General features: G+C 38.6%; 1 protein-coding gene across 6 annotated transcripts in view; it reads right to left on the reverse strand.

Moving 5' to 3' along the window:
* The window catches only part of LMBR1 (limb development membrane protein 1), a 211,275-nt gene that overhangs the window by 55,015 nt on the left and 132,742 nt on the right, over positions 1–23,518 (reverse strand). For 4 of the 6 annotated variants that reach the window (XM_025378728.1, XM_025378726.1, XM_025378729.1 and 1 more), the window contains 3 exons: positions 6,854–6,934; positions 1,279–1,355; positions 573–650 (listed from right to left, as the gene is read on the reverse strand). In XM_025378728.1, the coding sequence (XP_025234513.1) occupies positions 573–650; positions 1,279–1,355; positions 6,854–6,934 (236 nt within the window). Of the gene's footprint in view, positions 1–572; positions 651–1,278; positions 1,356–6,853; positions 6,935–9,190; positions 9,314–23,518 lie in introns of all 6 variants that reach the window. The other 2 variants (XM_025378727.1, XM_025378725.1) reach the window with 1 other exon arrangement.

The raw sequence follows: 23,518 nt of genomic DNA on the forward strand, positions 1-23,518 counted from the left end.
TTTTGTTGGTATAGTAAAATGGGTTAAAAGTGACTAGGAAGTCAGTATAGTAAGTGACTTCCTGTTCTATCAGCGGGTTTGAGTATAAAACTAAGAAAAAGATAAGGCTGTACGTGGAAAAGGGTAGTTTCTCGTCTGTCTGTAGGATGAGGCACGTGAAGCATGATGGTGGGCTTATATTCATGGAGAAGAGGCTGTTACTGAATACAACAATGGCAATAACAGATGGCACAAGGTCCTGGAAAGACTGGGGTCGGGGGATCTGAATCAAGACTGTGGCTAAAGGAATTTCATATAGCTGAATGAATTTCAGTAAAATCAAGATAAACTCTGATAAGAAATCTAAAAGGAAATTCCAACACTTGAAAAAAGGCCCTGTCAATCCAAAGTAAAAAATTAGACACAAAAACCACAGTTTATATTATAAAGGCTCTTTGCATAAAGAAATTCATATAACTTGAAGTATATACATGCACAAAGGTGAATGCTTTCATTAGCTTATTTGAAATACTCAGGGTATAGACATAGAATACTTTTGCAAAAGACAGACATTTTAAAGGATTTTACTTTACCCTTGTTCCTTTTGGCATTGCTGTTTCATCAACCAATAGGCAAAGAATATTACAAGCCACCAAGAGGACCGAGATGGACTACAAGACAAACAGCAAACTGTCAGCTCTCAAGACTTTTTACCAATACAAAATACTAAAATCTAGGTAACCAAATATATGTTTCAGAATAGAGGGAAAGCAGTCAAGACCAAAAGGCTATATATTAAACTAATCAGACTACAAACAGGAGCTGAAGAAATTCTAAAAGATTCTGCAAGTTATTGTAATTTCAAAGCTTGTGACAAAAGCTGGTAGCATAGATCCTTCTACTGAGTGATCTCACCAATTGGAAACACACAACTCCACAGACTTAAAAAAGTGGTAAAATATTATCAGAACTAATTTCATAATGTAATTTTCATATTTTATCACAGAATTTAAAGCAGGTTATCTGCAACACCTTGTTTTCTTAATTTTTAATGAAAACAAAGACTGAATTTCCTCCTTTCATGAAGAAACAGATAATCTTCAGAATTTTTTTTAATTGTCATTAATTTACATTTTTGCTTTACTGGATTTTCATAAATAAAGGCATAGATGGATTTTAATCCTGTTGATAGAAAACCAGTTTATGAAAAACCATTTATCTGAGGGAGCTGCCATACTCAAATGCTAAAGTAAATAATACATAATTTGCTTTTATTTAACTAGGTAAATAAATTCTTACTGTCTCAATAAGGAGGAGAACCATAACAGCGGGATACACCAAATTTCTTTCCCATGCTGAAGCCTTTTTTCGCCTCTCTATTAAAAGGAAAAACAAAATAAAACAAAGTTTTCTCCAGATTAACATTTTCATTCCATAATGCTATAATCTGTTTTTTACATAATTTCTTCTGAAAAAACACAAATTACTTTTAATTTACTTCCACAAACTATAAAAACTAGAGATAGGGCCTTGCTCTGTCACCCAGGCTAGAGCACAATGGTATAGCCACAGCTCACTGCAACCTCCTAGGCTCAAGTGATCCTCCCATCTCACCCACCTGAGTAGCTGGGACTACAGGTACGTGCCACCATGCCTGGCTAATTTTTTATTTTATTTATTTTTTGTAGAGACAGGGTCTTGCTATGTTGCCCAGGCTGGTCTTGAACTCCTGGGCTCAAACAATCCTCCCACCTCAGCTTCCTAAAGTGCTGGGATTACAGGCAAGAACTACCATACCCAGCCAGAAATCAGTTTTAAACCCAGTTTGCTATATTAAACACCTCATAAGAGAGAACGGAGCAGAAGTAATTCTGTGATGCTTGAATTTCAGCTCTGAGAAGACATCTCAATTGTTCAGGAAATATATTGTTAATATACAGCTGACTCTGAAAATACAGAAATACAGTAGGTCTTCTATAGTCACAGGTTCTGCAATAATTTTCTATCATACGTAGATTTTGGTATCCATGGGGGTTCTGAAACCAGACCCCCACGAATACTGAAGGCCTACTATATTTGTATTTCATATAGATCTACATATTGATATATATCTGAATGAATAAAGTTATATGAATAAAAATCCCTTCTATTCTTTTTTTTTTTTTTTTTTTTTTGAGACAGAGTCTCGCTCTCCCAGGCTGGAGTGCAGTGACATGCTCTCAGCTCACTGCAACCTCTGCCTGCTAGGTTCAAGTGATTCTCCTGCCTCAGCCTCCCAAGTAGATGGTACTACAGGCGCACGCCACCACACCTGGCTAATTTTTTGTATTTTTAGTAGAGACGGGTTTTCACCATGTTAGCAAGGATGGTCTCGATCTCCTGACCTCGTGATCTGCCCACCTTGGCCTCCCAAAGTGCTGGGATTACAGGTGTGAGCTACCGCGCCCAGCCCTCTTCTATTCTTCATATCCCAAAGATAAACACTTCTAGTTTTCTAAAGGCTGGAAGCAAACTTCTACTTTTACCTACAACACCAATCCTCATGCTAAGAACAAGTAGAAAAAGATGAATCAAACTTAATTAAAAAAAAAATCTGTATGAACATATCAGGGAGCTACCAAGACAATGAAAATTGAGGGGCCAATATTCTGTGAAGTGAACTGAGCTAAGACCTCCAATTTGTACTACACCTTCCGCTGCAAGGCATTTCCCAATATGTAAATGGCACGGACCCAAGAGGTTGAAAAATCAGTGGGTAAAAGGCAATGATTCTAAAGCAAACCTTTCAGCAAACTCAACAGAGCCAAAAGGACAGACATTGGCATTTGGGGGTACCAACGCAGTCAAAATTTGAGACGCTATGATCATACAGAAAAGAAAAGGGCAAAGAAGTGAGCCTGGCAGACAGTGCCACTTTCCCTTCAAGACGTCAGTGGCTAAGAGGCCGAGAAGACCAACAGAAAGATGCAACTATGAGGCTGAGAAGCCAAGCAAAGCTTCTGTCAGGCTCCTGTTTCTTGAGAGGTAAAAACTAAAATGTATTAAGAAAATGGGGTCATAGTCAATAACTAAGCAACTAGGCTTTCCATTAGGACCAATGAAAAGCTATACCCTAGTATGAGGGAAGGCCAAAGTGAAAACAGATCAGTCGTCATAAAGACCAAAGTCTGGCCTTGAATGATCTCAAGTCTAATGGATTAGACTGATATGTCCCTACTCTAATTGTCTGCCAGAAGCAAAAGTACATTCTCCCCAAAAGAAGAAAACATCATACAGAGTTTCTATAGTTTTGTATAAGAAATATCTGGCATTCAATTACACATTACCATACACAGGAAAAAGAGGCTGGGCGCGGTGGCTTAAGCCTGTAATCCCAGGACTTTGGAAGGCCGAGGCGGGCGGATCACTATGTCAGGAGTTTGAGACCAGCCTGGCCAACATGGTGAAACCCCATCTCAACTAAAAATACAAAGAATTAGCCGGGCATAGTGGCGGGTACCTGTAATCCCAGTTACTCGGGAGGCTGAGGCAAGAGAATCATTTGAACTCACGAGACGGAGGTTGCAGCAGGCCGAGATCAGGCTATTGCACTCCAGCCAGGGCAACAAGAGCGAAACTCCATCAAATAAACAAATAAATAAATGGAAAAAGAGGGGAAAAAAAGACAACAGAAACAGACCTCCAGGTGATTCACATTCTGGATTTATCAGAAAGATGCTTTAAAATAAATGGTTAACATATTCAATAAAATAAGTGATAAATGGAAAATTTTGCAAGTAAATTTAAATCTATAAAAAATAAACAGAAAATCTAGAACTGAAAAATAATGTAACTAAAATGAAAAATTCAATAGTTTTGACAATAGTTATGACATAGCTGAAAGAAAGCAAAATGGAAGACAGACCAATAGAAAATATCAGACTGAAGCATGAAGATACAAAAGGAGATAAATACAGAAAAGAATATAAGAATGAAAAAGTCTAGCGTATGTGTAACTGCAGCCTGAGGAAATAACAGAGAATGGAGCAGAAGCAATATTTGATAAGACAATGGCCAAGAATTTTCCCAAACAGATAAAAGACATCAAGTCACAGTATCATGAAGTGACACACAGATTTCAAGATACATACAAAGAAAACCAAATCTAAGCACATCAGAGTAAAATTGCTAAACAGAGACAAAAGGAAAATCTTTAAAGCCCTTTGAAAGAGCAACAACATGACTTTCAACCAGAAACCAGAAGACAGTAGAATGACATCTTTCCAATGCTGATAACTAGCAAACAAAAATTTTTAGTATGTTTTCCAATAAACAAAACCTGAGAGAATCTATTACCAGCAAACCTGTGTTTTTCAAACAGAAGCTAAATGAACATTAGAAACATAAAACTCAAAATACAAATCAGGAACATATGAATTAGAATACCAATGAAGCACCACTTCACATCCACTAAGTCGGTAAAAATTTTAAAGTCCAACATTGTCAAGTTTAGGTAAGGATATGGAGCAACAGGAATCCTACTCATGCCCAGCAGGAATGCAAACTAATACAACTATGTGAGAAAACCATTTGGCTTTATCTACAAAAGTTGCACAAGCACATATACAATGATCTTGTAATTCCATATCTAGTATGTACCCTGAAAAAACATATATACCAAGAGATACATACCAGAAGGATTATAGCAACATTATTTGTAACAGCAAAAAACTAGAATCAGATCTAATATCCACCGACAGCAGGATGACTGAAGTAACTTCAGGAAATATATTATTATTAACAGAAATGAAAATAAATGAACACCATATCTAATTTTCAAGAACATAACACTCGACTTCCACCTCCAAAGTTGCAGCAACAACAGGGACCATGTTTGTCATCCAGTCTGAAACAATTAAGAAACCAAAAAGTACACAGATAAGAAACAACAGTTTTCAAGACAGTGGACATCTGATTGTGGAAGAACAATGATGCCTGAGACACAGGAAACAAACCCCACAAGCCCTTTCTGACCCAGCTTACTGTCTTGAGAGTTTCCAGGCCATGATGTAGGAAGGAGGAACGCAAGCTGAGCCCAGCTCATCCCTTGACTTGAGAGCATGAAATGGGAATCTGGGGAGACTATGTCAGCTGGAGTCTGTGCAGCAAAGTGCCAGACAGGAGACTAAAGCACAGAAAAAGAACTCCAAGGATCTGCAAAGCGTCACCCTTGAGTATTCAGTAAGGAATTCAGTAAAAAATTCTCAAGTATATCGGCTCAGGTTGTTTCTTCAGGCGAAGAAACAGCCCATGCCGGAAGAAAGAACCACCCCAAAACATGAAAAGAAACAACACTCGACAATCACAGAAGGCCAAAAATAGTTGCTTCTCCCACAAGACAGTACAGAACCTCATCAATCACAGGACATTGGATAGAATCTGTAGAAGGGTCTTGCCTCAGCAGCGGGGAATACTTAGCCCTAGATGCAATGATCCCCTGGTCCAGCCTAAAAAGTCTTCAGAACAAGACACAATAATATCAAACTGTTTCCAAGTAACTTAACTGCATTCCAGAACAAAGTTCCTCACTTACGGAACTACTCAAAGTGGCCAGGCGTCATGGCTCATGCCCGTAATCCCAGTACTTTGGGAGGCCAAGGCGGGCACAACACTTCAGCCCAGGAGTTTGAGATCAGCAAGGCCAACATGGCAAAATCCCATCTCTACCAAAAAACACAAAAAATTAGCCAGCTGTGATGGCATGCACCTGTGGTCCCAGCTACTCAGGAGGCTGAGGTGGGAGGATCACATGAGGTTGCAGTGAGTTGAGATTGCACCATTGCACTCTAGCCTGGGCGACAGAGTGAGACTCTGTCTCAAAAAACAAAACAAAACAAAAAAATACTGTAAGTGAGGCACCCAACAAGGGTAAAATCTCACCTGACAAGGTAAAATTCAAAATGTCTATTTTCTAATCAAAAGTTTCCAGACATGCAAAGAAGCACAAAAATACTAGTGATTATGAGGAAAAAAATCAATCCATCAAAATATATTAGGAAGTAATACAAACGTTAGAAGGAGCAGACAAAAACATTGTAAGTGTTGTCTGTATTCTGTATCTTCACAAAGATGGAGGACACAGATTGAATGTGTTAATTAGAGACATAATAGAAGATACAAAACACGCCCAAACAGACCCCTTAGAGATGAAAACTGCAGACTGCAGAAAAACAAAAAAGCAAAACCACTGGATGAAAGGCAGATCAGACATGCAGAAGATCGGTGACAGTGAAGACACACCTATAGACACTAACCAAAATGAAACACAGCAAGAAAAACAACTACAAAATAAAGGAACATTCTTAAGCTATAGCCTAAAACACATGTAATTGGAGTCCCCAAAAAGGAAAGCATGAGAGGAAAAGAAAAAATATTTGGAGAAGTAATGGTCAAAAAATTTCCAAATTAGTTGAAAACTATAAACTCCTAGCTCTAAGAAACACGAAGAAAACTACTCTAAGGCATATCACAATCAAATTGTTCAAAATCAATAATAAAGACATCTTAAAAGCAGATACAGAAAAAAGACACATTAAAAGATAAGTATGACAGATGACTTGTCAGAAAAAATGAAAGTGAGAAGGCAAAGGAGCAACATCTTTGAACGTCCAAACCTTTGAACAGTCATTTGGTATATATAAAAAACCAAAAAAGGTGAATAAATGTAAATTTATCCTCTCCTCAAACTAAAAGATAGTCTTTATTAATGATTTTGGGCAGGTTGAAAGTTTTAACATAAAGATTTCATAAATGTTCTAGTATTTCAGACTACAGTAAAGTCTTTAATAAGAAACCAAGGCCAATACACAAGTGAAGAAAAAAAAAAGTGCAATACCTAATTTTGTCTTCAGAGTCTTTACATTTTCAAGTTCTTGTTCCAACTCCATTATGTTGCATTCCACTGATGAAGACAGCCCTGTTCAAAGCAAAAAATATTTAGAAGTGAAACAGAACCCCTAACACTATAGAACAGGTAGCCCTTTAATTAAAATCTAAAATAACACATGGCAAATCCTGCTCATTGAAAAGAAAAACAAATGCTGCTGTGATTCAGAGGAAAGCACATCCATATATTTACCAATTAAAACTTCTTGCTGATTAAACACTGCACGTTTCCACAGAGTGATATAACAGACTCTCAAGACTCAGAAGGGAGAGGGTTGGGATGGAGGCAAGGGATGAAAAACGACCTATCGGTTACAATGTATGCTACTCCAGTGATGGGTACATTAAAATCTCAGACCACACCACTATACATCCATGTAACCCAAAACCACTGGTACCCCAAAAGCTACTGAAATAAGAATATTAAAAATAAACACTACATGTTTCCTAGAAAATTTCTTAACATGGTAAAGTTCTAATTTGATCTATTAATAATCTTTTCTTAATTACAAAAGCAACTTGGGCTTACTACAGAAAGTGAAAAAAATCAAGATCTCCTCTTCTGCATCTCACCTCCCTAAAATGACAATTGTGAACAGCTTGGCTGATGCTTCCATATCTTTCTTCACATTCAGAAGCACATTCATACATACATATGTATCCTATACATGGTTTTTATTACATATTTTATATGAATGGGGTCAGACATAGTACTTTACCATTTGCTTTCCTAGTCAATTATATGTCCAAGTTGACGGCTGAATAACATTCCATAGTACAGATGTACTACAACTTCATTCCCTTCACACATATTCAAGTTTTCAACTTTTTGCCACTACAAACGGCATTGCAATAAACATTCTTGTATGCACATCCAGTACATTTTGGTTCTAATTATTTCTGTAAGACAGATCCCCAAAACTCAGATTGCTGAATAGGGTATGAACATTTATAGAAGGTTACTTCCCCAAAATATTGTAATAATTTAAACTATTGTAATAATTTACATTTCTATCAATAGCTTTGAAACTATCTGTTTTCCAGTATCATCTTCAGCACTGAAGTTGTAACTGAAGTTACAACTCTTCAATTCTACCAATGTGACGGGTGAAAAATGTTTTCTTCCTGTTACTTTAACATGCATTTCCCTAAATGTGGTTGAACATACTTCTCAGCATTTATCACCTGAATTTTCCCTATTCATATTTTCTACTTGTTTCTCTAATGGTGGATCTTTGTATTCTTTATATTTTATCTGTTAAATTCTGAAACAGAGAAATCAAAATACCCACTACAACTGTACTGTAAGTTATCTCAGTTTTTAAGAGGTTTTTTTTTTTTTCCATTATGCATTTGTATTTGACTGCTGAGACTGGGAGGTTCCGTTCGCTAGGGTTTTTTGTTTTGTTTTGTTTTGCTTTGTTTTTCATCCTAGTCTGTTACATCTTCCTTATGAATCATCTATTTTATCATTTCATAATGACCCTGTTTGTTTCTAATGCCTTTCAACTTAAATTCTGTTTTGTGGATTTTAAGTTCTACTTTTTGTTTTTACCTATCTTGCTTGCTTACTTACATACATTTATACATACACCTTTAATTTGAATCTTTCTTTTTCTCTTATCCAGCTGAATCCTACTGGAGGTTTAACCTGTATCAGTTAGAGTTCACTGGCTACAGGCAACTGAAATAGACTCACTAGTTAAAACAGAAAAGGAGTTCATAAGATAGAACCAGGAGGAAAATTTTCCAGTAAAGAAAGTAGAGGAAATGGGCAGCTGAGAGTTGCAGGTGGCAGAACAGATGGATAGTTTCCTCATATCGTAACAGCTGGGATGACTCGGTCCTGAGTACTCGCAGTCTGTATGTCACTATGAGGAAGAATAAAAGTCTAGGAAGCAGGCGTCCTAATGGCATGGCTTAGAGTCACATGTGAGTTTCATGGACAGCCAAGAACTCTGATGAGCAGTTCTGCCAATCTCATCTAACCGGGTAAATCCGCAAATCCAAATCAGGTACTTTACTAGAAGAAAGAGCAATAGATGCTTGTAGGAAAAATGATAAATACAGACTGAATAAATCCAATCTGATAAACTGTTCTTTAACAGTCAAATTCAGCCCATTTACACTTAGTAAAATATAGAGCTTGCAGTCAGTATAATTTAGTATTATAGCTGATGAAATTTATTTTATACTTTCTATACTACTTTCTTAAGTGATTTTTTTAAAAGGTTTTTATCTTTATCAAAATGAAGCATGCACATAGCTCAAAGTGTCAAACACATGCACAGGTTTGCTGTCATGTCTCCTCCTTCCTGAATCCATTTTCCCAAAAGCAGCTGTCCAGCTGGTTCTTCTGGCACTTGTCTTCCTATTGCAACTTCTGAATTTCCTGCACAGAGCATTCCCACTGTGGCAGGTGAGCCACACATCTCTTCACTCGTCCCTTTCTCTCAATATGGCCATAATGATCATTTTAGCTAGACTGATATTCAATGTCTACATTATTATAACAACCAAAATGCCTATCCACATAGCAAACTATGACCAGCTTTCCTTCTTTCCTTAACATCCTTCCCACCCCCAGAATTAGCAATAATTTTTCTTTTACTTAATTTTCTATGTACTTAACACAAATTCAAACCCAAAACATCCTGCCAAAGGTCTTTATTTTCTCTTGGTTTTTCTATTCCTCAGTTATACTATTAACTTCATTTTCTTGAAGAAATTTCTGCCAGTGTCTTTAGACCTGCCCCCCCTAGATGGTCTGCCCTCTGTGCCTCCTGCACCCTTTCACCCTGGGATTGGCTGCCCACATCTCCTGTGGAGCATCTCTTATTTCCTACACAGCCTGTATCTTTTCTTGATTTACTCCCTTGTTTAGATGGTGCATATCCTCGAGTGGCTTGCTAAGCAAAGGTGAATGTGAGGTAAATTTTTTTTTTTTAAGATGGAGTCTCGCTGTCACTCAGGCTGGAGTGCAGTGGCACAATCTCGGCTCACTGCAAGCTCCGCCTCCCAGGTTCACACCATTCTCCTGCCTCAGCCTCCCGAGTAGCTGGGACTACAGGCGCCCGCCACCACGCCCGGCTAATTTTTTGTATTTTTAGTAGAGACAGTGTTTCACCGTGTTAGCCAGGATGGTCTCGATCTCCTGACCGCGTGATCCACCCGCCTCGGCCTCCCAAAGTGCTGGGATTACAGGCGTGAGCCACAGTGCCCGGCCAATGTGAGGTAAATTTTTAAAGACTATACAAGTCTGAATACTTTACCTTTGCTCTTACATTATAGTTTGATTAAGCACAAAAAATCAAGGTCAAAACTAATTCTCCTTCACAATTCTGAAGGCACTGCTTCACTGTCTTCCAGCTTCTAGTTTTGCTTTTCAGAAGTCTGAAGCTATTCTCACTCCTCTCTTTTTGAATGTGAACTGCTTGTCATTTCCTTTTCAAACTGTGTAGGACCTTTGTCCCCCGTGTTCTTGATGAGAGTTCATTTTTTTTTTTTTTTTTTTTTTTTGAGACGGAGTCTCGCTCTGTCACCCAGGCTGGAGTGCAGTGGCCGGATCTCAGCTCACTGCAAGCTCCGCCTCCCGGGTTCCCGCCATTCTCCTGCCTCAGCCTCCCGAGTAGCTGGGACCACAGGCGCCCGCCACTTCGCCCGGCTAGTTTTTTGTATTTTTTAGTAGAGACGGGGTTTCACTGTGTTAGCCAGGATGGTCTCGATCTCCTGACCTCGTGATCCACCCGTCTCGGCCTCCCAAAGTGCTGGGATTACAGGCTTGAGCCACCGCGCCCGGCCGAGAGTTCATTTTAATGTATTGTGTTGGGGACTAGATGACCCCTTTCAATCTCTAAATTCATGTCCTTCAGATCTGGGAAATCTTCATTTTGTCATAATAGCACTGTCATAAGAACTAAAGATCAGGTGAGCACTCACAGCACCTGGTTTTAACTTCATATTCCTGAAAGAGGCACTGAAGAGGGTAGAAAAGACAGCCTTGAATCGCTGATGCCAACCCCTCCTCCATCCCCCAGCAGCAGCCGCGTGGTGTGGAGACAGAATCTGTGTACTTGGGGGAGGGAGAGCACAACAAATGGGGGACTTGGCATTGCACTCAGTGCTGCCCTGTCACAGCAGACAGCAAAGCTATGCTGGGCTTAGCCCGTGTGTGCCCACAGAGGGAGCATGTGGACCAGCCCTAGCCAGAAGGAAATTCCCCATCCCAGTGGTCAAAACTTGAGTTTCTCAGCAAGCCTCAGCATCACGGGCTACAGTGCTCTGGGGTCCTAAGTAAACTTGAAAAGCAGTCTAGGACACAAGAACTGCAATTCCTAGGCAAGGCCTGGTGCTGGGCTGGGCTTAGAGCCAGTGGACTAGGGCAACATGTACCAGACAGAGTGGCTAAGGGAGTGCTTGCACCACCTCTCCACCAACCCCAGGCAGCAGAGCTCACAGCAAGTAAAGTGACTCCTTCCTTCTGCTTGAAGAGAGGAAAGTAAAGAGAACTTTGTCTTGCATTTTGGATACCAGCTCAGCCACAGTACAATAGGGTACTGGGCACAGTCATGAGGGCCCCATTCTAGGACCTAACTTCTGGATGATGTTTCTAGACACACCCTGGGCCAGAAGGGAACCTGCTACTTTTAAGGGACTCAGTTCTGGAAGGATCCATCACCTACTGACTAAAGAGCCCTTGGGCCCCAAAGATCTAGGAGTGACACGTAGCTAGTATGCCATGGGCCTTGGGGAGACTCTAAGACACGCTGGCTCCAGGTCTGATGCAGCATATTCCCAGCTGTGGGAGCCACAGTGAAAGACTGCTTCTGCTTGAGAAAAGCAAAGGGAAAAGTAAAGGGTCCTTTGTCTTGCAGCCTAGGTACTAGCTTGGCCACAGTGGGGTAGAGTATCAGGTGGGCTCTTGGGGCCCCCGAAACCAGGCCTAGGCTATTGAACAGCATTTCTAGACCTGCCCCAGGACAGAGGGGAGCCCGCTGCCCTGCAGGGTGAGTCCCAGGCCTGGCAACATTCTCCACAAGCTGACTGCAGAGCTTCTGAGCATTAAGTGACCATTGGCAGTGGCCTGGCAGAACTCCCCGTGGGCTGGTAGTGGTGGGAGCATGTGGAAGGAGCAGGGAAGAGGAGGAAGGACTTTGTCTTGTGGTTTGAGGGCCACTTTAGCTGCAGTAAAACAGAACACCAACTGGATTTCTAAAGTTTCTGACTTCAAACTCTGCCTCCCAGACAGCATCTCTGGACCTGCCCTGGCTCTGAGGGAACTTTTCACCCTGAAGGGAAGGACACAAACCTGGCTGGCTTCCCCAACTACTGATCGTAGAGCCTTAGGGCCTTGAGAGAACACAGGCAGTAGCCAAGTAATGTTTACAGTGGACTCTGAGTGAGACCCAGTGCTGTGCTGGCTTCAGGTCTCACCCAGCGCAGTCCCAGTGGTGGTGGCCACAGGTGTGCTTGCATCACCCCAATCCCAGCTCTAGGAAGCTCAGCACAGAGAGATGCCATTTGTTTGGGAGAAAGTAAGGGAAGAGAACAAGTCCCTTCCTGGTAATCCAGAGAATTCTTCTGGATCTTATCTAAACCCACTGAGGCATTAGTCTGCAAGAACCACAGCATTATTGGGCTTGGGGCCCAAGTTCCTTTGAATATCCGGAAAGCCTTCCCAAGAAAGACAGGCACATACAAACCCAGACTGTGAAGACTACAATAAATACTTAACTCTTCAATGCCCAGACACTGACGAATATCCACAAGCATCAAGACCATCCAGGAAAACATGACCTCATCAAACAAACTAAATAAGGCACCAGGGACCAATCCTGGTGAAAGAGAAATATATAACCTTTCAGACAGAATTCAAAATGGCTGTTTTGAGGAAACTCAAAGAAATTCAAGATAATACAGAGAAGGAATTCAGAATTTTATCACATAAATTTAACAAAGAGATTGAAATAATAAAAAAGAATCATGCAGAAATTCTAGAGTTGAAAAATGTGACTGACAAACTGAAGACTGCATCAGAGTCTCTTAACAGCAGAACTGATCAAGCAGAAGAAAGAATTGGTGAGCTTGAAGACAGGCTGTTTGAAAATACATAGTGGAGACAAAAGAAAAAGGAATCAAAAAGAATGAAGCATGCCTACAATATCTAGAAAATAGCCTAAAAGGAGCAAATCTAAGAGTTATTGTCGGCAAAGAGAAGACAGAGAGAGAGAGGTAGGAAGTTTATTTATTCAAACGGAGAATGTTAGAAAACTTCCCAAACCTACAGAAAGATATCAAAATTTAAGAACAAGAAGGTTATAGAACACCAAGTAGATTTAACTCAAAGACAATTACCTCAAATAATCAAACTCCCAAAGGTCAAGGATAAAGAAAGGATCCCAAAACCAGCAAGAGAAAAGAAACAAGGAACATCCAGTGGAGCTCCAATCCACCTGGCAGCAGACTTCAGTGGAAACTCTGCAGGCCAGGAGAGAGTGGCATGACATGTATAAAGTGCTGAGGGGAAAACACTTACACTCTAGAATAGTATGTCTGGTGAAAATATCCTTCAAGCATGAAGGAGAAATAAAGATTTTCCCAGACAAACAAAACCTGAGGCATGTCATCAACACTAGACCTGTCCTACGAGAAATGCTAAAGGGAGTTCTTCAATCAGAAAGAAAAGAATGTTAATGAGCCATAAGAAATCACCTGAAGATACAAAACTCACTGGTAATATAAGTAAACACAGAAAAACACAGAATATTATAGCACTGTAATTATGGTGTGTAAACTACTCTTATCGTAAGTAGAAAGATTAAATGATGAACCAATCAAAAATAATAACTACAACAACTTTTCAAGACACAGACAGTACAGTAAGACATAAAAAGAAACAACAAAAAGTTTAAAAGTGCGGGGATAAGTTAAAGTGTGGAGTTTGTACTAGTTTTCTTTTTGCTTGTTTGTTTTTTGCAATATGTTAAAATGCCCTCAGTTTAAAATGTGGGTTATAGGATAGTATTTGCATGCCTCATGATAACATCAAATTGAAAAACATACAATGGATACTCAAAAAATAAAAAGCAAGAAATTAAATCCTACCACCAGAGAAAATAACTTTCACTAAAAGGAAGACAGGAAGGAAAGAAGAGAAGACTATACAAAACAATGAGAAAAGAAATAACAAAATGGCAGGAGAAAGTCCTTACTTATCAATAATAACACCGAATGTAAATGAACTAAACTCTCCAATCAAAAGACATAGTGACTGAATGGATAAAAAAGCAAAACCCAATTATCTGTTGCCTACAAGAAATACACTTTACCTATACAGATACACATAGATTGAAAATAAAGGTATAGAAAAAGATATTCCATGCTAATGGAAACAAGAAAAGTACAGGAGTAGCTATACTTAAATCAGAAAAATAGATTTCAAGACAAGAAATGTAAGAAGAGACATAGAAGGTCATTATATGATGATAAAGGGGTCAATTCTGCAAAAGGGTATAACAATTATAAAGATATATGCACCCACTGAAGCATCCAGATATGTAAAGCAAATATTATTAGAGCTAAAGGGAAAGAGAGACCTCAATACAGTAACAGCTAGAGACTTCAACACCCCATTTTCAGCATTGGAAAGATCTTCCAATAACAGAAAATCAAAAAGAAACATCAGACTCAATCTGTACTGTAGAACAAATGGACCTAACAGATATTTACAGAGTATTTCATCTAATGGATATCAGAACAAACATTCTTCTTCTCAGCACATGGATCATTCTCAAGGATAGACCATATGTTAGGTCACAACACAAGTCTTAAAACATTCAAAAAATTGAAATAATGTCAAGCATCTTCTCTGACCATAATGGAATAAAACAAAAAATCAACAAGAGGAATTTTCAAAACTATACAACCACATGGAAATTAAACAAAATGCTCCTGAAAGACCAGTGGGTCAATGAAGAAATTAAGGGGGAAATTGAAAACTTTATTGAAACAAATGATGATGGAAGCATAGTATACCAAAACCTACGGGATACAGCAAAAGCGGCACTAAGAGGGAAGTTTATAGCTACAGATGCCTACATAAAAAAAGAGAAAAAACTTCAAATAATCTAATGCATCTTAAAGAATTAGAAAAGCAAGATCAAACCAAACCCAAAATTAATAAAAGACATAATAAAGATCAAAGCAGAAATAAATAAAATTGAAATGAATACAAAAGATCAATGAAACAAAAAGTTGTTTTGAAGTTGACAAAACTTTAGCCAGACCAAGAAAAAAAAGAGAAGATCCAAACAAAATCAGAGATGAAAAAGAAGACATCACAACTGACATCACAGAAATTCAAAGGATCATTAGTATTTACTGTGAGTAATTACATGCCAGTACACTGGAAAATCTAGAAAAAAATGGACAAATTCCTAGACACATACAACCTACCAAGATTGAACCACAAAGAAATCTAAAACCTAAACAGATCATTAATAAGTAACTAGATCAAACCTGTAATAAAAAGTCTCTCAATAAAGAAAACCCCAGGACCTGATGGCTTCACTGCTGAAGTTTACCAAACATGTAAAAAAGAACTAATAACAATCCTATTCAAACTACTCTGAAAAACAGAGGAGGAGGAAATACTTCCAAATTCATTTTAAGGGGCCAGTAATACCCTGATACCAAGACATATCAAAGAAAGAAAACTACAGACCAACATCTCTGATAAATATTGATGCAAAAATCCTCAACAAAATACTAGCAAACCAAATTCAACAACACGTTAAAAACATCATTCGTGATGAAGTGGCATTTATCCGAGATGCAAGGATGGTTCAACATACACAAATCAACCAATGTGATACATCGTATCAGTGGAATGAAAGACAAAACCCATATGATCATTTCATTTGATACTGAAAAGCATTTGAAAAAATTCAACATCCCCTCATGATACAAACCTTTAGAACACTGGTATCTTCAATGGAGCGAAAGATGTGGGGATCAAACCATTATATAAACAGGATTTCCAATCAATTCTCTTATGAAGTAGCAGATTCTACTTCATCTGGTGGTGCCACTTTTTTGAGACTTTTGGGGATACTGGGGTATAAATCATGCACAAATGGCTTAGGATTTAGCTTCCTTGGGTCTGTGAAACTGGTTACTCAAGTCTGCTAAGTTTTCTCAGGTCTTTTAAATTCCAAAATGTTATTGTGATTTTCTCCTCTCAACTTCTCATCCTTTTAGGTTTATGCCTCTCTGAACCTCAGTGTTTTCATCTGTAAAAAGGGGGTGTATCTATTAGGATACTATATACTGAATCAGAAAACTAAACCCAAATGAGTTTAAAAATGAGGAAATAATTTCATATAATTAGAAGTTGAGACACAGAGCAAACTTCAAAGAGGATTTTCCAGCAGCTCAACAGTGACTGTCATGCGTGTCCGTGTGAAGAGACCACCAAACAGGCTTTGTGTGAGCAATAAAGCTTTTTAATCACCTGGGTGCAGGCGGGCTGAGTCCGAAGAGAGAGTCAGCGCAGGGAGATAAGGGTAGGGCCCTTTTATAGGATTTGGGTACGTAAAGGAAAATTACAGTCAAAGGGGGTTGTTCTCTGGCAGGCAGGAGTGGGGGTCACAAGGTGCTCAGTGGGGGAGCCGTTTGAACCAGGATGAGCCAGGAAAAGGAATTTCACAAGATAATGTCATCACTTAAGGCCAGGACCGGCCATTTTCACTTCTTTTGTGGTGGAATGTCATCAGTTAAGGCGAGGCAGGGCATTTGCACTTCTTTTGTGATTCTTCAGTTACTTCAGGCAATCTGGGCGTATATGTGCAAGTCACAGGGGAGGGCTTGGGCTCAGAGGCCAGACAGTGACATCAAGGGACTGAAAGTACTGCCATCCACAAGTTGACTTAACAGGAAGACTAGTGCTCTTTGTCTTTTTATGTAACTTTGTAATTTCTGCTCATTTTAATTTGCTCTTTATTTCTTCATAAACAAAAGTTTCACTTTTGTTTATGAAACTTTTGTTTATCCTTTTTCCTCATATTGATTTGGCAGTTCAATGGTTATTTCCCATTTTTAATACTCATATTTAGATATACTTTTCATTATAATATCAGCATCACACAGTCCTAGCCCCACAGGGATGCTTTTCTGAGTAACCCCACACCAAGGTAAAGCTCTCACAACACTTTAGTTATTCTCTCATCGCTGCCCACCCATGCCCCCAACTCCTGGATCTTGCTGCAACAGTTTTAACAATATTTAGTTCAAGACTGTTACCAAATGTTTCCTTCAATATGGAAGCTAAAATAGTGTTTGGCACAAATTAGATGCTCAATATACAGATATAAAATAAACAAATGAGCGAATGTGTAAGAGATGAATGACATCTTTGGGAATATATGAATTTTTTTTTACAGAGACAGGGTCACTTTATTTTATTGCCCAGGCCAGACTTGAACTTCTGGGCTCAAGCTTATAATCCCACCTCCCGAGTAGCAGGGACTATCGGTGCACGCCCCACACTCAGCTGAGTTTTTAACTGCAGTCTTTATTCCTCCCTTACAACTATAGGTACTAGTCAGCAACCAGCAGCAGGTTGCAAATGGGAAGCTTGATGTTGATCTCTCTCTTCTTTGTCTGGAATTTTTCTATGTGAAAGTTTGTAAGGGCTTTTTCTTTTTCCATTATTTTCGGAATTTAGGAATCTTACAAACTAAATCCAGATCTTTTTTTCCATTGAATAATCTTGCCTAGGAGTCTGTGGCCTTTTAACCTGAACTCAAGTCTTTCTTAAGCTCACTGGTATTTTCTTCTACTTTTTAATTACCTTCTTTTCCTACTTGTTCTTTTTTCTCCTTTTAGATGCCTGTTATTTACATCAGTATCTTAGCTCTTCACTTCATGTCTATTTTTCATTAATAGTTGCCTTCTTTTTGTACTTCTGGTGTGTGACACAAAATAGTTCTTCCCCTTGATTCTGCCAGATGATTACTTCAATTTTTGAAGGACTATATTAGTTTCCTATGGCTGCTGCAACAAACTACCATAAAGTTTCTGGCTTAAAACAACATAAATTTATTGTCTTACAGTTCTGGAAGTGTGAAGTCCTAAAATCAAGGTGTTTGCAGGAATGCAATTCTTCTGGAGACTCTAAGGGAGCAACCATTTCCTTGTCTTTTCTAGCCCCTGGGGGCCACCTGCATTCTTTGGCTCATGGTCCCTTCCTTGAGTCACTCCTACCTCTTCTTCCATTACCAATGTCTCCTTCTCTGACCATCTCAGCCTTCACTTACACCAACTCTTGTGATTATAGTGGGCCCACTCCATAATCCAGAATAATCTCAAGATCCTTTACTTCATCCCATATGCAAAGTCCCTTTTGCCATGTAAGGTAACATATTCACAAGTTCTGGGGATTAGGCTTTGGACATCTTTAGGAAACCATTATTCTGACTACCACAAGGACTATTTCCTTTTTTTGTTTGTCTATTAAGCTTTTCATTTTTTTCAAGTTCTCAGTATCAGCCTTTTTCTGTTCTAATGACATTTCCTTGGACGTTCTAACTACTTCTGAGAATTAGGTATGAATTCTTATTTGTCTCTCCCATTAACTGGTAACTCAAGTGGGAACCACTTGTTCTAGATATTCATCTTGGTCTTCTTCACTCAACCTTAAACAACTGGTAATTTTTCTCTATCCACCTCTGTTGTTCCCTTCATCTCTCATAAGTCAGACACTCCCTCGAACAGTGACAAACCAGCTAAAAGGTATAGCAATTCAATTCTGTTCCTAGGGACTAGGGACCAACTGGCCAGAAAAACCGATTTAGGAGGAGGAAACCTCACTGGGTCTCTCTAGGTGCAAAGAATGGTCCTTTCTCAAAGGTAGAGACTGAAAGGAGGATTCAGAACAACAACACAAGGCCAGCAACATCAGACACAGGGGCAAATGCAATCTCACTAAGGGAATTCAGAGGCCTCTTTTTCTAAGCCCCTTTGGGGAATCACAAAATTCCAGTCTTATCCCAGGTTTCTAGGAGAAGTAAATCCATCCCCTTTGCAGCTCCTTGCTCACTTCTGCCCATCACTGAAGAGACAGCAATCGAATACCCTCCCTTTCGAAGACCCTGAGGTCTCAAATCCACTGAAACGTTATATAGCATTTTCAGAGTTCATGAGTTTAATCACTTTACTTGTTAATATATGATTGATATATTTATGAGAGGAGGGATAAAGCTAGTACAGAAATATTCAGGTCATGTGACACAAGCTACTAAACTTTGATTACAAAGTTAGTTTTGAGTTTCTGGCAGCCACAGCAAAGGGGGAAGCAATTAAGTTACATAATGAATGAGCATTTCCATATAATGTGATTTACAGAAAGCACAGCTCTGTAAGATTTTCAGGTGTCTTTGAATCAAAGTTTAAACTACATAATAGTCTTAGTAATAAATATATTTTACTTTTATTTCCATTCTTTATCAATTATACTGTGTATCTGTAATTAATGCTCATTTAACTTCTATATTTCATTGACTGGAAATACAATTCCAAACTATATTCATTCCCCATTCATGCAAAGATCTATTATTCTAGTAACCAGTTGAAGGCTAGAAAAAATCAGCTCATGAGGCCGGGCACGGTGGCTCAAGCCTGTAATCCCAGCACTTTGGGAGGCTGAGACGGGAGGATTACAAGGTCAGGACATCCTGGCTAACACAGTGAAACCCCGTCTCTACTAAAAAATACAAAAGACTAGCCGGGCGAGGTGGCAGGCGCCTGTAGTCCCAGCTACTCGGGAGGCTGAGGCAGGAGAATGGGGTGAACCTGGGAGGCGGAGCTTGCAGTGAGCCGAGATCCGGCCACTGCTCTCCAGCCTGGGCGACAGAGCAAGACTTTGTCTCAAAAAAAAAAAAAATCAGCTCATGAGTATTCAGAATTTCGGAAGAGAATGGACATCAGAATAGACAGTATTCCTGCTGCCAATGTGAAATTAAGTGAAAAGACAAAAATGCCTATTTTGTGGGTATGTTTACAGAGCTCAGCACAAATGTCTAGACCACTCAATGTATGATTCTTCAAAGGAAAATAACTAAAATGGCATTTCTGAAATGCTGTGCTTTTATTTGCAGGTGATATAATACTAGGCACACAACAGGTAATTATTTAATACTGACTGACATGAATATAAAAATCAAAACTACATTCTTGTTGTCCTCAACTAAATCATACTTTTATTAAACGACTAGATTCATCTGGGATGACACATTATTCAAGGACAAGGCCACCCTTTATTATAATAGAGCAATACTTAAGGAAGAAATGTAAGCTTTTTTGAGTAAATATTTCATTATAAATGACCAGAAGGAAACAATGACTATTGTAAGAAATTATGACATACTGGAAACAAATTCTGAGGTACTATGTGCATTTAAGTTACCAAAAATTTAACAAATCCTGAGGTACTATGTGGATTTAAGTTATACCAAAACTTTAAAATATCCTGAGGGACTGTATTATCATTACTTTATTTCCAGATGAATCTAAAATGTCCAGTGTCGGCATTGTCTAGTCAATAAGTCAAACTGTTAGACAAAACCTGTTTGGACAAGTCATGAGAAATAAAAAGGGATTCTCCAAGAAAACCACAAAGCAGCTCATTTAAGGTCAATTTAATGGTATTATTCTGTTTTCCTTCCAGCCCCAACATAAGATTTCACTACCTCAAAGGAAATTGTAAGAGTATCTATTTGCATTCCCCTTAGGTGATTGGCAGTTCAACACCAATTAGTTCAAAATTACACTGTTACTAACATGCAATAAAAACAACACCTTTCATCTTTCTTACATAGGTAAGAATAACTTCAGAGCCAATAACTTTGATCAAATAAGTATTTTTGATCCTGCCCCACCCGTCTCTTTGGATTCAGGAAAACTAATAGCTGAAGGCAACTTTTCCCAGCTTTATTCTTAAGCTGAAAAACTAGTGTGGTATTAAAAATATTTTGCTTCCAAGATAACAGAATTTCCCAAAGTCCAGTATTTATTCAATAACTAAGCTGTCCTTATAACTTTCTTAATATATAAGACAGCCTTCATATATAAAAGTAGAGATACTAAGTATTTAATTTAAAATATAAAATGTATTTTTTAAAACAAATACAAATTTCCAATTAGATATGCAAGCCCTTCAAATAATTGGTGCAATACAATTATCTCCCTAAACAATTCAGTGTCCTAAACTTAGTCTCATAATGAATACTATTTGGAAGTAGATACCTCTAACATAAACAGATTGAGGTCACATTTAACTTTTAATTTAGCATATAACCAAAAAAAAGTTTGATTAGAAAATATCATCCAAGAAGCTCTTTAAAAATTTGATTATACTTATTACTTTAAATTTGACCAAAGTGATCTCTATCACGAAGAATGTGAGGTCACTCAAATACTATAAATTATTTCGAATCACTTAGGCAAACAACTTTGTTGTTAAAGCCCAAATCTCCTAATAATTCACAGAGCAAACAGTTTCCATCTCTCTAAGCAAACACTACTTACTGTACACCACAGGGCTAACGCTGATTAGGCAAACTCCAGAAAGCATTTGAAAACTGAAGCCAGGACATTCAAATCTCTAACGTATCTATTTCAACATGGACTAACACTGTTACTGTCTACAAAGGAGAGAGTAGCCCATACACTCAGAGACTCTGTATCTACGTCTATTCCACTTGTAATGCTAATAATTATTAAAATAATAGTTTCTTTTTACTTCTGACATATCCACAAAATTATGGCTATTGACCTAGTAATGTGAGGCTTTTGCGATCCAACACAACTGTGAAAATGCAAATATACTTTCGTTATTAATGACTGCAAAATAGAAATTGTTAAACAATCAACTTTAGGAACATTATATAATGCTGTGTACAATTAAAACAATGGTTTGGCTTTTTCTACTTTAGATATAAGCTACTAGATCTAAACTAGATAAGACGTTAAGATAATTTTTAAACCTTTATGTTTATATAAGCTACTATTGGGAATACCATCATCTATCTAGGTTGTAGTTGAGAAAGCAGCTCGGACATATTAAATTCATCTTCTATTACACAAATTTGGATTTTTTTTTTCTTTATTGAGGTGGACTCTCGCTCTGTTGTCCAGGCTGGAGTGCACTGGCATGATCTCGGCTCACTGCAACCTCTGCTGCCAGGGTTCAAGTGATTCTCCTGCCTCAGCCTCCCGAGTAGCTGGGATTACAGGCATGTGCCACCACGCCTGGCTAATTTTATATTTTTAGTAGAGACGGGGTTTCACCATGTCGGCTAGGCTGGTCTTGAACTCCCAACCTCAGGTGATCCACCTGCCTCGGCCTCCCAAAATGTTGGGATTACAGGCGTGAGCCACTGCACCCAGCCAATTTGGATCATTTTTATACAACTCTCTATATATATATTTCATAAAATATATGATATTTAACTCATTCTATGGTTTATTACTCCAAAGCATTCCTCATTTACTGATTTTATATTAGCATATTCTCTGGCAGTCACCTCATTTTATCTTGGAAAAACATCATTTCTTGGGGCCGCATTTTATTGTCATAAATTGTGATTAAAGAGCCCAAGAAGCTGAATAAATTATAACAAGGAATATCTGACCATTTCAGATCCTTGGACACAAATGTTTTTTGATGATATTTGATCACTTTCACGCTAATATCAGACATGTCTCAAAGTGGCCCAGAGTCTGATAAATTCAAAATGTTCTCCCTTCAGTGATGTAACTAACAGCAAATAGTATTTATAGGATTGTCATTGCCAGAACCTAGAAGAATGCCTAGAGGAAGCCAAGATGAAAGTAATTTAGAGGACAGAAGAAAATCTGACGTGAGCTTTCATATATCATTAAGTGTGTTATATGAAAGAATGTAAAGACCAAATTAGCAAATCACCTTGCCAATGATAACTGAAAATGCCTCTGACAGAATACTACTCTAATATAGTCTAAAGAAGCAACCACTCTAAAGAATCAACCCTACATGCCACCCTAAGCCTTGGCACCTTCATAAAATTTCCTGGCAAATTCAACTTAGTTATAAACAGCAAGATTCAAGGACTGATGATGACATTAAGTGCTTCTGACAGGTCACAAGCTCCACAAAAAGCTTGTGTAAGACATGTCTTGATTTTTTTCAATCCCTTTATTTTTATCTTTCAGGATAAAAAGGTATTGCAATCTGACACCCAGCAAAAATGAAACAACAATATCATCTGTGCTCTTAAGACTAACTAATTAATACAAGCTTCAATGGCAAGGACTTTTTTTTTTTTAGATGGAATCTTGCTCTGTTGCCCAGGCTGGAGTGCAATGGCGCAATCTCGGCTCACTGCAACCCCCGCCTCCAGGTTCAAGCGATTCTCCTGCCCCAGCTTCCCAAACAGCTGGGATTACAGGCGCCTGCCACCACACCCACTAATTTTTGTATTTTTAAGAGAGACCAGGTTTCACCATGCCAGCCAGGCAGGTCTTGAACGCCCAACCTCAGGCGATCTGCCTGCCTCAGCCTCCCAAAGTGCTGGGATTA

This window comes from Theropithecus gelada, chromosome 3, assembly GCF_003255815.1.
Source record: "Theropithecus gelada isolate Dixy chromosome 3, Tgel_1.0, whole genome shotgun sequence".
NCBI lineage: Eukaryota > Metazoa > Chordata > Mammalia > Primates > Cercopithecidae > Theropithecus > Theropithecus gelada.